General features: G+C 38.0%; 1 protein-coding gene across 3 annotated transcripts in view; it reads right to left on the bottom strand.

Moving 5' to 3' along the window:
• Window positions 1–11,367, bottom strand: part of LOC114643129 (extracellular calcium-sensing receptor-like) — a 40,481-nt gene extending 29,114 nt beyond the window's left edge. The window contains exons 1-6 of one of the 3 annotated variants that reach the window (XM_028791803.2): window positions 11,153–11,367; window positions 10,610–10,901; window positions 5,826–6,656; window positions 5,416–5,643; window positions 5,170–5,293; window positions 2,798–4,007 (exon numbers count right to left, since the gene is read on the bottom strand). In XM_028791803.2, the coding sequence (XP_028647636.2) occupies window positions 3,112–4,007; window positions 5,170–5,293; window positions 5,416–5,643; window positions 5,826–6,656; window positions 10,610–10,901; window positions 11,153–11,367 (2,586 nt within the window). In that variant the 3' untranslated portion in view covers window positions 2,798–3,111. Of the gene's footprint in view, window positions 1–2,797; window positions 4,008–5,169; window positions 5,294–5,415; window positions 5,644–5,825; window positions 6,657–10,609; window positions 10,902–11,152 lie in introns of those variants that run through there. The other 2 variants (XM_051922267.1, XM_051922269.1) reach the window with 2 other exon arrangements.
• Window positions 11,368–12,762: the final 1,395 nt, after the last annotated feature.

Genomic DNA, 12,762 nt, shown 5'->3' with positions numbered 1-12,762 from the left:
CTGTGCTGTGGTCATAAAATCAAAGTTTGTGCTGAATGTAGTCGTTTTTCCATAGGCTTTAGACACAAGCAGTTGAAATATAACTCTTGGAAGCCAGGAACAAAAATTGTGTTACATAGTGATTAGTTAAATACAGCTTTGCTTTCCTGCATTGGTATAGTTGTGTGTTTATAAAGAGATCAGTGGGGCTCAGTTTGGAAACCTTAATTGACACGCTTTATTCAAAAATCTAAAACTTTGAAATTGTGGGCCATCTACAGTGGTGTGAAAAACTATTTGCCCCCTTCCTGATTTCTTATTCTTTTGCATGTTTGTCACACAAAATATTTCTGATCATCAAACACATTTAACCATTAGTCAAATATAACACAAGTAAACACAAAATGCAGTTTGTAAATGGTGGTTTTTATTATTTAGGGAGAAAAAAAAATCCAAACCTACATGGCCCTGTGTGAAAAAGTAATTGCCCCCTTGTTAAAAAATAACCTAACTGTGGTGTATCACACCTGAGTTCAATTTCCGTAGCCACCCCCAGGCCTGATTACTGCCACACCTGTTTCAATCAAGAAATCACTTAAATAGGAGCTGCCTGACACAGAGAAGTAGACCAAAAGCACCTCAAAAGCTAGACATCATGCCAAGATCCAAAGAAATTCAGGAACAAATGAGAACAGAAGTAATTGAGATCTATCAGTCTGGTAAAGGTTATAAAGCCATTTCTAAAGCTTTGGGACTCCAGCGAACCACAGTGAGAGCCATTATCCACAAATGGCAAAAACATGGAACAGTGGTGAACTTTCCCAGGAGTGGCCGGCAGACCAAAATTACCCCAAGAGCGCAGAGACGACTCATCCAAGAGGTCACAAAAGACCCCAGGACAACGTCTAAAGAACTGCAGGCCTCACTTGCCTCAATTAAGGTCAGTGTTCACGACTCCACCATAAGAAAGAGACTGGGCAAAAATGGCCTGCATGGCAGATTTCCAAGACGCAAACCACTGTTAAGCAAAAAGAACATTAGGGCTCGTCTCAATTTTGCTAAGAAACATCTCAATGATTGCCAAGACTTTTGGGAAAGTACCTTGTGGACTGATGAGACAAAAGTTGAACTTTTTGAAAGGCAAATGTCCCGTTACATCTGGCGTAAAAGGAACACAGCATTTCAGAAAAAGAACATCATACCAACAGTAAAATATGGTGGTGGTAGTGTGATGGTCTGGGGTTGTTTTGCTGCTTCAGGACCTGGAAGGCTTGCTGTGATAGATGGAACCATGAATTCTACTGTCTACCAAAAAATCCTGAAGGAGAATGTCCGGCCATCTGTTCGTCAACTCAAGCTGAAGCGATCTTGGGTGCTGCAACAGGACAATGACCCAAAACACACCAGCAAATCCACCTCTGAATGGCTGAAGAAAAACAAAATGAAGACTTTGGAGTGGCCTAGTCAAAGTCCTGACCTGAATCCAATTGAGATGCTATGGCATGACCTTAAAAAGGCGGTTCATGCTAGAAAACCCTCAAATAAAGCTGAATTACAACAATTTTGCAAAGATGAGTGGGCCAAAATTCCTCCAGAGCGCTGTAAAAGACTCATTGCAAGTTATCGCAAACGCTTGATTGCAGTTATTGCTGCTAAGGGTGGCCCAACCAGTTATTAGGTTCAGGGGGCAATTACTTTTTCACAAAGGGCCATGTAGGTTTGGATTTTTTTTTCTCCCTAAATAATAAAAACCACCATTTACAAACTGCATTTTGTGTTTACTTGTGTTATATTTGACTAATGGTTAAATGTGTTTGATGATCAGAAACATTTTGTGTGACAAACATGCAAAAGAATAAGAAATCAGGAAGGGGGCAAATAGTTTTTCACACCACTGTATACTGGTGTTCTCAGTGCTCTGGCCAGCCTTTTTCATTTAAAGCCTTTTGCTTTGCTTGTGCACCAACAGTAGATAACACAGACATATTTTTTATCTCATCAAATTTACAACTGTCACTTATTTTCTTGATGTATTCAACTTTAATCAAACACAAATAAATACCACCACGTCCATAGCTAATGTTTATTTTCTATTTTATTTTGGGTACAGTAGATCATACAGCACAATATTTAATATTCACGTGTCTGTATTACCTACAAAATGTTCTGGTTAACTGCAATTCAGGACTCAGAGATCATATACACCATTTTGTTTCCAACCATTTACTAACCAACATTTTTTAGGGGTCCTTGAACCAGAGGATATCTTGGCATTACAGCAGAAAAGTAGCTGAGGTGTCCGTCCATCAGTAGGCACAGTCACACACTCACCCACATCTAGGAATACCAGGCCAGTATAGAGTTGCCTTTTAACCTAACATGCACATCAGGATGCAGAAAAGGACACCACATTACACAGAGAAACACCCACACAAACATGTGACACAGGTGGTGCTAATGCCTCCGGAATTGTGAAATAACAATAAATTAAAATCAAATCAAAGCAAATTGTATTTGTGTCATACAAATTATACATACAATAAAATATGCAGTGCATTTCATCCTATCTTCCTTTCTTAAAAATAATACATTGAAAAAATACATTTTTCTGTTGTTTGTCAGATCATCAAACATTGGATGTATTTATTTTGAAACTTATACATAAAATGAAAAAAATGTTGATGGTTGTTATCACGCTTAGAAGGAAATAACAATAAAGACACAATGCTTCAGCTGTATAGTCTTCATCACATGTGGAGGCTATAAAGGTGAAATGTTGTGTCTTTAACCTTTTTTTATTTTCATCATGGATGTAAACTTTAAACTTTTTATTTTCTTTTCAAATACACACTGATGCAGCCCTACACTAACTCTGTTGTACCTACAATGTTCAAAACAACTTTCCATATGTTTCTTTTTATTTGTAGTAGCACTTATAATAAGTAATAGTACTTGCTTTAAGATATAACATACAGTACACAAAATGAACATTAATTCAGCTTTATTACACTGGCCCAGAAAATCAAGGAAATACTTGTGCATGATCATATGTAAAGAATAAGAACTCAGAGCTGACTTTGCTGCTTGGACTACTTTACAAAATAAACTAAGGCTACAGGCACGGCTGGGGACTCATCTTCCCATTAGAGCTCTCTTCTTATTCTTCTCTGGTTTAAGTAGGATGATGTAACATTTTGGAGCAAATATTGACAATAGCACTCCAAAGCTTGATGCTAAAATAGCAAATATTTCCACAGCTACTGTATATTTTCCTGGAGAACTAATATAGGCAGGAATGAATGTTATCCAGACTGCACAGAATATAAGCATGCTGAAAGTAATGAATCTGGCTTCATTGAAAGTGTCTGGCAGATTTCTTGCAAGGAAAGCCAGTAAAAAACAAATGCAAGCCAAAAGTCCAATGTACCCCAGGAGGCAGCTAAAGCCTGTCAAAGACCCAATGTCACATTCCAGAATAATTTTTGTATTGAAATTCTTAGAATTTCTAGCTGGAAAGGGTGGGGCTGTAGACAACCATATTATACATATTAAAGACTGAATAAATGTAAAGAACAGAACTGTACCTCTCTGCTGGGTGGCGCCAAACCATTTCATAATGTTGTTACCAGGCAGTGTAGCCTTAAACGCCATTATTACAACAATTGTTTTCACAAGAATGCAAGAAATACACAAAACAAAGCTGATCCCAAACATTACATGTCTGAGCATACAAGTGACGTGGGATGGCTTTCCAATAAAACATAATGCACAAACAAAGCAGAGTGTTAAAGAAATGAGTAAGAGGAAGCTGAGTTCGGAGTTGTTTGCTTTCACAACAGGTGTGTTTCTATAATAGATGAAAATTGTCAACACACAAATGGATAGACAAGTTCCTGATAAAGAAAGTGTTGTCAAGGCGATTCCCATGAAGTCTTCATACGACAAGAATTCAACGTCTTTTAGAACACACCACGTTTTTTCAGGGTTTGACCAATAATCATCAGAGCATTGAAGACACTCGATGGAATCTGCTCAAAAAATAATATATTGTATATATGTATTAAACAGAAGGATAGGTAGAGTGGAACATTGGTTAGTGCTAAGGTAGTACACCTGGGTAGTATATGGAACACCAGTCAACTGAGCTGAGGCACAGTTTGTGATTCTGTATGATAGACTTGATTTTTAAATAAAGTTTAAAGCGATCCTTAAGGGAAACTGCATTGCATTTTTAACATACTTTTTTTACCTTTTTGCCCATTTCCTTCCTCCTAAGCCTGTAAAGGTTAGTTTTATTGTATGTAATATACAGTGAAAATTAAGATAAAGAAAATAATAAAATAAAAGATCCACTCAGGTATGAAAAGAAAAAAAAAACATTTTTTGTAGGTGGTCCAACACTTCTGTTGCAGGCAGAGGTGTATGATGTGTCCCTATTTTTATTCTACATGTTCAGTGTATACTAACAGCACAAAAAAGCAACTTAACGGTATTTCTGGTTAGAAAAACAGTATTCAGAAAATAAATAGATAATAATTTTTTAATTCATGCTCCATATCCATGTAATATCTCTATATGTAAAATCCAACGTCTGTCTGTCTGCTTTTCACGAAAGAACTAGCTAATGGATTTAGATTGGGCTTTTTTCTGTCAGTGCGCTATGTATCATAGTTCGCTTGCGGTACTTATTTATTTGTAAGAATCCGAGAGACACAAACTGGTTCGGGGGGAGTGGGGCAGGGCCCTCCTTACTCACGCACCATCTTCTGGGTGTACCTTATCTCCGTTTAGCGAGCGAACGAGAGAACTACTTAACGGATTTAGATCAGGTTTATTTCTATAATTTTCTTGAACATTCCGGTTGATTTTGTGACTTCTCTCATCACGCTAAGAAACATAGTTCACTTGCAGGAGTGATATATTCACGATAAAACGAGACAGAGGCTCCTGACATCAGGAGTAGGGAGCTGGGCAGGGCCCTCTTCACTGTCCTGTTTCACTACTATGTGGGTGGAGCCATGGGGGACGGCTAGTATAATATGTGTTCTCGGGGAACAGGTCACTCTGCTACCATTCTGCCTCTAGATGAATTGAGTTATTTTCATATTTCATTCCTGCCCTAAGTTTCCTTTCTGTTTCACAGAATGTTAACTCCCAGAACTGCTTAATGATATAATGTTAAATCCTTACCGTTTTGCATGCTTATTTCTCCATTTGCACATGGTATACAATCAAAACAGCAAACTGGCTGTCCTTTCCTTATTGCTTTTCTGGTACCTGGTAAACAGCTTTCACTGCATATCGACTGTGGACACTAAAAAACAAAAAGAAATATAAGAACAGTGAATAAATTTGAAGTTTGAGAATTCAGAGAAACAAAACATTGCTTTACATTAAAGCAAAATAATGAACAATGATAGAGGTAGTGCTACTTACTCTTCCATTGTCAAACTTCCAAAACATAGAGTTTTCCTGAAGATATAACTCCTTGCCGAAAGTTGCAGCTTTGCCAAATACGCCAATTGTTTTAATATTAACAGTCCCACTTTTGTCAAGTTGCCAGTTCACAATGTCATAGATGGCAAGGGCATCACCATTTTCATCAAAAGCCACTCTTTCTCCTAACTGATTAATGAAATCAACATTCTTTAAATACTGTAAAAGCTGAAAAAGAATTACATCTAACATAAGGTTTAAAGAAGCTGGGACAGACAGACTGAGTCTGCATATTGAAATATCCAAATTTATTTACAGGCAATAAAAAGAGATTAATTCAAGAACCTTTCACTAGCATTCATTTGATGCAAGTCATATGTTTCATTCAGGTTTTATACATTATCTCTTACCTGCCAAGGCTGAAGATTGGCAATGTTAGCACAACTTTTATTTTCAAATGGTCCTTTTCCATGTTCACAAGCCATTAAATTATGAAGTGCATGAGCCAAGGAGTACACTGCTTTATAAATATTATAAGAAATTCGTGAGTTGGACACATCGCTATAGGCTGTGTCGGTGCCCTCAAGGCTTTCTAAACCAGTGCACTTTTTACTGTCAGATATTATAGAACTACTATCATTAACACCACTTTCAACAAATTTGCATGCAAACATCGATTCCCAAAATTGCATAACTAAATTGTTATTAGGGTCCAAATCAGGGCGTACTTGAAGAAGAAAGTTTGTCAGCCCTTTCATCTGTCCACTGTGGACTGCAATGCCCAAGGTTCCTCCCAATATATTGAAGTTATCCCTGGCAGCTAATAAAGAGGAGGTGCTCCACCCTTCACTTGCAATCCACTGCCTGTCAGTGATGTTCTGATGAATCATTTCTTTCATTAATAAAAACATTTCTAATCCTGTTGAAAAAGCCACTATGACTTTTGCAGTGGATTCCTTGATAACACTGACAATACGAAGAAGGTTTTCCTTTGTCATGATTTTAGGGATTGTCTCTGAAAAGGCAAGACATCCTATTGCCTTCATTTCTTCATTGAAGTTCCTCATTGCATACAGACCATAGTCATTATCACTTGCAATAAGACCCACCCACGTCCACTTAAAATATTTTATAATTTCCATCATGGCCGTCACTTGAAAGGCATCACTTGGGATTGTACGAAAGAATGAGGGATACTCTTTTTTATTACTCAGGCACAAACATGTGGCAAAGTAGCTGACCTGTTGAAGCAAAAAGACACATCTACTGTATATACTGTACTCTTCTGCTATAAAACAGAAAACATGTGTGAATCTTTTTATAGGTTAAAATATAGTGGAATAATTATTGTTTGATAAAATGTTTTTTATACATGTAGGTTTTCTTTTTTGCATTATGCATTTTATGTTCAGCAGTTGGCAAATGTACATATATTACACTTTAAACTGTACATGTACTTCTTAGTCGATAATATTTTTTATTCACCTTCATTAAATGTCTCTTCTTCTCTTACTTTTCTGAATCTGATTTTTCTTTCACATGGTTTTGTGAAACCTCAGCCTATACTGAAACAAATTAGATCCATGGCAGGAATGATTCATGAATGCCTGTCCATTTCAGAGTACACATCTGGTTAATTTAGAACCACTTAAAGCATGTCTTTGGAATAAACTGGGATATGACAAGAACATGCAAACTGAACACACACTCCTTTTTTTAAATGTGACGGTACAAACAAAATATGTATGGACATATTAAAGTTAAAATATTTTTTCTTACATTTTGCATGTTTTTATCACCTTTAATTACTTTTGCAAAAATCAAGCTTTTAGCTTTTACATCATCAGTATATTGTAAACTACTAAATCTCTCATCCTAAAGGATTTTTTGGTTGAACAAGGCAGCATTTAAATTCATGCTATCTGTCTCTTATTCTCTTTATATTATACTAGCCAACCGTAGCATACGCCACATAATTGTGTATTGATAGGTGAACACTTCCTGAAAGACACAGTTGTCCAAATGGGGTTGGTTTTGAGGATACGACTGTAGGTGAATGAAAAGATGGAACTCTGGAGAGGGCAACATACAATACAGCGTTTTACACGCTGCATACAGCAATTCACATCGAAGCATAGACACTGCTAAGACCATGGGATACCCCTCGCAAACTGTTTTACGTGCTGCATACAGCGATTCACATCCGCGACAAACAAATTGTTTTACATGCTGCATACAGCAATTCACATCCGCAACAAATATGATTCTTCTTAGATGGTCCTGTCGCGTCCACCCTCGCTCTCGAAGCATACACACTGCCTGGTCATGTGCCCGCTCGCAAGAGCAACTAACAGAGACCCGCCCACCAAATGTAAGACCATGGGATACCCCTCGCAAACTGTTTTACACGCCGCATACAGCGATTCATATCCGCGACAAACAAACTGTTTTACACACTGCATACAGCGATTAACATCCGCGACAAACATGCTTCTTCTTATGGGGTGGGTTTGAGGATACGACTGTAAGGGAACTCTGGAGAGAGCAACATACAATTGTCTGTGACTGAAAACTGGAGGACTGCCGCCGCGCCCCCACCTCCCAGAGCGAGGGAAGGGGCTGGATGGCAGTCACGCGCGGAGGGCGGAACGAGGTGTGAGGGGAAGGACGCCCAGTGAGGACGATGTATTGATGGGTGAACAGTCATCTCTTAGTCATCGTTCAGTACGCACTGCCTGCTCATGTGCCTGCCCCCAACTCCTCACCTGAATTGCTTTCGTCTGTGTACAGTCCACATGCACTTGTGAGTCACGTTGACTATTCATTTTCCAAACACTGCCTCAGTCGGTTTCGCATCTGCTACAGTCCACATGCACCTCTGAGCCACATTGACTTTTCATTGTTCTGTTTGTCCGGGCCGGGTGAGGTTTCCCGTGTTGAGTCTAATTAAGCCAAAGGCTCCACACCTGGTGCTGCCCTTCCGTCAATTCCTTTAAGTTTCAGCTTTGCAACCATATTCCCCCCGGAACCCAAAGACTTCGGTTGCCCAGCGGATCATGGGAATAACGCCGCCAGATTGCCAGTTGGCATCGTTTATGGTTGGAACTACGATGGTATGTGATCATCTTCGAACCTCCAACTTTCGTTCTTGATTAATGAAAACATTGTTGGCAAATGCTTTTGCTCTCGTGCGAATTGTTGGTGGGCGGGGCTCTGACGTGCGTGTGCCATGGTTGGCTGCTTAGTGAATTGTTGGTGGGTGGGGCTCTGTGAGTTGGCGGGCGTGGCTGTCTTGCGTGCGTCTTGCTTGCCATGGACTTAGTGAATTATATATATATATAGATGCTAAAAATGTAAATATATAATACATATGCCACATCATTTTCTAACCTGCTTAATCCAAAACAGGGTTACAGAGGTGGCTGGAGCCTATTCCAGCTAGTGCACTGTCCAAGAACACACCCTAGACAGGGCACCAGTCCATCATGGGGAAAACACACACACACACACAAGCACACACACTAGGGCCAATTTGGAATCACCAAATCACTTAACCCTTTAACCGCCAACTCCCTAAATATTCCCCACGCCAGGCAAAATCTGAACAATTTTCGTTTTTTTACTTTTTTACATTTTTTTTACATTTTTTACATTTATTCAAGCAGTATTGACCACTAAATGTTGTGCAAGTTCTAGAAATGGGCAAACACATAATAAAACACAAAATGTACCTTTTCTCAGGCTTCCACAACAATAAACTTTCATCAACTGTAACTGACGGTCCTGGCATGTAGGGCAAATGAAATGCTTCAAATAAATGGTCAATCAAAGGACGTAGCTTGAACAAGCGGTCGCGGTTTGGATCTTTCTTATCTGGCTCATTTCTGTTGTCATTCAAATGAAAGAATTTCAGCAGCAAAGAGAATCGGTTACGTGTCATGATAGCTGCAAAAATAGGTGTTGCATACATAGGATCTGTAGACCAGTACATCTCAATATCTGGTTTTCTGATTATTCCCATCAACATCAAAATCCCAATGAATTTTTTCATTTCGTTTTCATCAGTGTCTACCCAAGCACGAACACGGGAATGTGGAGGTAAATTGGGATTTTTCTCAATAAACTGTGCTGCATACAGATTTGTCTGATGAGCAAAATGTCTGATCAAATCAGGTGACACAAACAGCTCATAAAACTGCTCAGCAGTGTAATTGTTTACATCAACAGTAAAGCCACACGTTGCCTCAAACGGATGCAGAAAAGGTAGTTCACCTCAGGCAGCAGTCCAGTTGAGATGCTGGGGATACACCCACTCATCACCGTCATCCGATGCGCTGTCATTCACAGTATCATGCAGCGCATGTTGCTGATCATCATTGTCGCTAAAATCTTCTTCAAAACTGCTACAATCATGATCAGAATTATTGTCCAAAATCGCCTGCAAAACCTCACTTGAAGTCAGTTTACGTTTCGCCATATTCACAGCTTTCACTTTCGAATCACATCACGTGATCGGCCAATACAAGCGCAGAGTTGTCGAAATACAACGTAGTGATAATACCCACGCCAAACTGTCAGTTGTACTACGCGCCAGGCATTCACATAACCACAGGCAAATGTGCCGGATAATTCCGGCAGTAAGGCATGAGCATTAAAGCTACGATGCCGGATATATCCGGCAGAGGGCGGTTAAGGGGTTAACATACATGTCTTTGGATGGCTGCCTGAACACCTGAAGGAAACCCACACAGACACGGGGAGAATATTGAAACTCCATGCAAGGAGGAGTGTCACCGTGCCACCCTTGTATATTTATATATTCTGTATATTCTGACATAGTACAAAATAAATGCAAACATTTTTGGAAAACACATCTAGGTTTAACATTTCAGTGTGTAATCTCTGCAGCATCTCTAAACAACAGAAATATCTGCTGCATTATCAAAGCTATACATGAATAAAATATGAATGACAATCTAAGATGATGGATAAAGAAATCTTAATTATTGTAGCCATGTATGTATAATATTTGTCTAATTGGACTAGCAAATAGATTATATCATGTTCATTGCTGATTTTAAAAATATTGTAATATTTAAAGTCTAACATGGAAAATGATTGCCTGGATTTAATTTGCCAACTGCCTGTTATTTTTTTAAACTTGCATGTTTTTTACAAAATAAATCAGAATTACCATAGGGACTCGGAAAAGCCCAAGTATCCTTGATATTGCAATGGAACTTGATGAGGTTGAATCTCCAACAAAAGCCACAATTGGGGGGAGTCCTTCACAGTTGTAATCAGAGATGCTGTCATCCAGACCCCCTATCAGAGATACAGCAGCTCTCAAGGCCACAGGCAAATTCACACAATTATCATATATTCTGTAACCTAAAGTAATATTGGGGAGAAGTGATTTATTCCTGTTTATTTCTTCAATTGCAAAGACCATTGTCTGTGCCCACTGAAAAACTTGATAATTAGGGCTGTTGGAAACACAAATAAAACTAATTAGCAGAATCAGGATGATGTTACAGATCACAATGTTTGTGTTAAGCATTGTAATCGTAAATAGAAGTGAAACATGAAAGCTTTCCAAAATAACAACTGAGATATAAACGATTAAGAAGAACAATATCATTGTATTGATATTTACATTTGACTTTTTAATTTTTTGTTTTTTTCTTCAATCCTACAAATGTAAATGCCATTATAACTAAAATTATTTTTCTCTTACCTTCCGCATTTCCATTGCTGAGGTTTAGATGTAAAGGACAGTTCTGGAGCTTCTGTTTTTAAGCTTATTTCAAATGTTGCACCTAAAATAATATCTCCTTCTTTATATAAGCCATTTAAAATAAATTGGTCTTGAATTTTGCATAATGGATTCTTAATAACAAGTGCTTGATTCATTAAAGTAAGTAATACACATAAATATAAAAATACAGTCATCGCTGCTACATGCCAGACTTGTTCAGGAGTCTTTGGCTGTTCATTATATAGGAAAGGCACAGCCTCTTGTGAACTTAGTGTTTAAAAAGTCAACAGACCTGCTGCATTGTGTCCCTGTTCAATTGTTAATTAGATCAGTTATTTGATTATAATGATGTAATGTTGTTAAGAACTACTTGAGTGAGTTGTTATTGCATCAGGCAGCTTAAAATGTATGTTTTCTTTTTTAATATTTTTATTTTATTAATTTTCATTGTAGTCATTCCATACAAACAGATCAATTTATAACCCAACAAATTTGAAGACTAATCAAACCCCACCCCTTAGAAGGAGAGCTTAGCTAAAGGAAAATTGCTTTAGGCTTTTTAATAAGGCAACATTAAACAAAAGAAAGGGAGAAGTAAATATCTATGTAAATAAGAGATGGAGAAGGGAGTTAAATGCAATAATAATTATTTCTCTTATTCTAAAATAATATTGATTAAATCCTGCCATGTTTTGAAAAAATGTTGTACAGATCCTCTAACTGAAAATTTGATTTTTTCCAATTTCAAATAATATAAAACATTGGTTTCCCACTGACTTATAAGAGGAGAATTAGGATTCTTCCAATTTAACAAAATAAGTCTGCGTGCCAAAAGTGTAGTGAATGCAATCACAGTTTGCTTGTCCTTCTCCAATTCAAGTCCATCTGGAAGAACACCGAACACAGCTGTTAATGGGTTAGGAGGGATTGTGATACCAAGGCTGTCTTAGAGGCACTTAAAAATTTTTGTCCAAAATGATGTTAGTTTAGTGCAGGCCGAAAACATGTGACCCAGTGAGGCAGGAGCTTGGTTGCAGCGCTCACAGGTTGGATCCTGCCCTGGAAACATTTTGGACAGTTTTAAGCGAGACAGATGGGCTCGATATATAATTTTTAGTTGAATAATTCTATGCTTTGCGCATATAGAACTCGAGTGAATTCTCTGCTTTGCTACCTTCCACTCCTTTTCTGATATATTGATTAAGACATCTTCTTCCCAATGTCCTCTTGGATCTTTGAAAGGTAGGGACTCTAATAAGATTTTATATATTGCGGAAATAGTGTTTGTTTCCTCGAAATTGAGCAGTATTTTTTCCAGCATTGTGGAGGGTGCGAGGTGGGGGAAATCGGGCAATTTCTGTTTAACAAAATTTCTAATTTGAAGATAGTAAAAGAAATGTGTAGCTGGGAGGTTGAATTTTGAACGTAATTGTTCAAAAGATGTAAATATGTTGTCTATATAAAGATCTCTGAGCATTTTAATCCCAAAACTTTTCCAGGTATTAAAAACTGGATATACTTGCGAAGGTTGAAAGAGGTGGTTCTCTTGCAGAGGTGCCACTGATAAAAGATTTTCCATCTTAAAATGC

This window comes from Erpetoichthys calabaricus, chromosome 2, assembly GCF_900747795.2.
Source record: "Erpetoichthys calabaricus chromosome 2, fErpCal1.3, whole genome shotgun sequence".
Taxonomy (NCBI): Eukaryota; Metazoa; Chordata; class Cladistia; order Polypteriformes; family Polypteridae; genus Erpetoichthys; species Erpetoichthys calabaricus.
The sequence above is the reverse complement of the archived record's forward strand: the minus strand, read 5'-3'. Positions and strand labels throughout refer to the sequence as shown.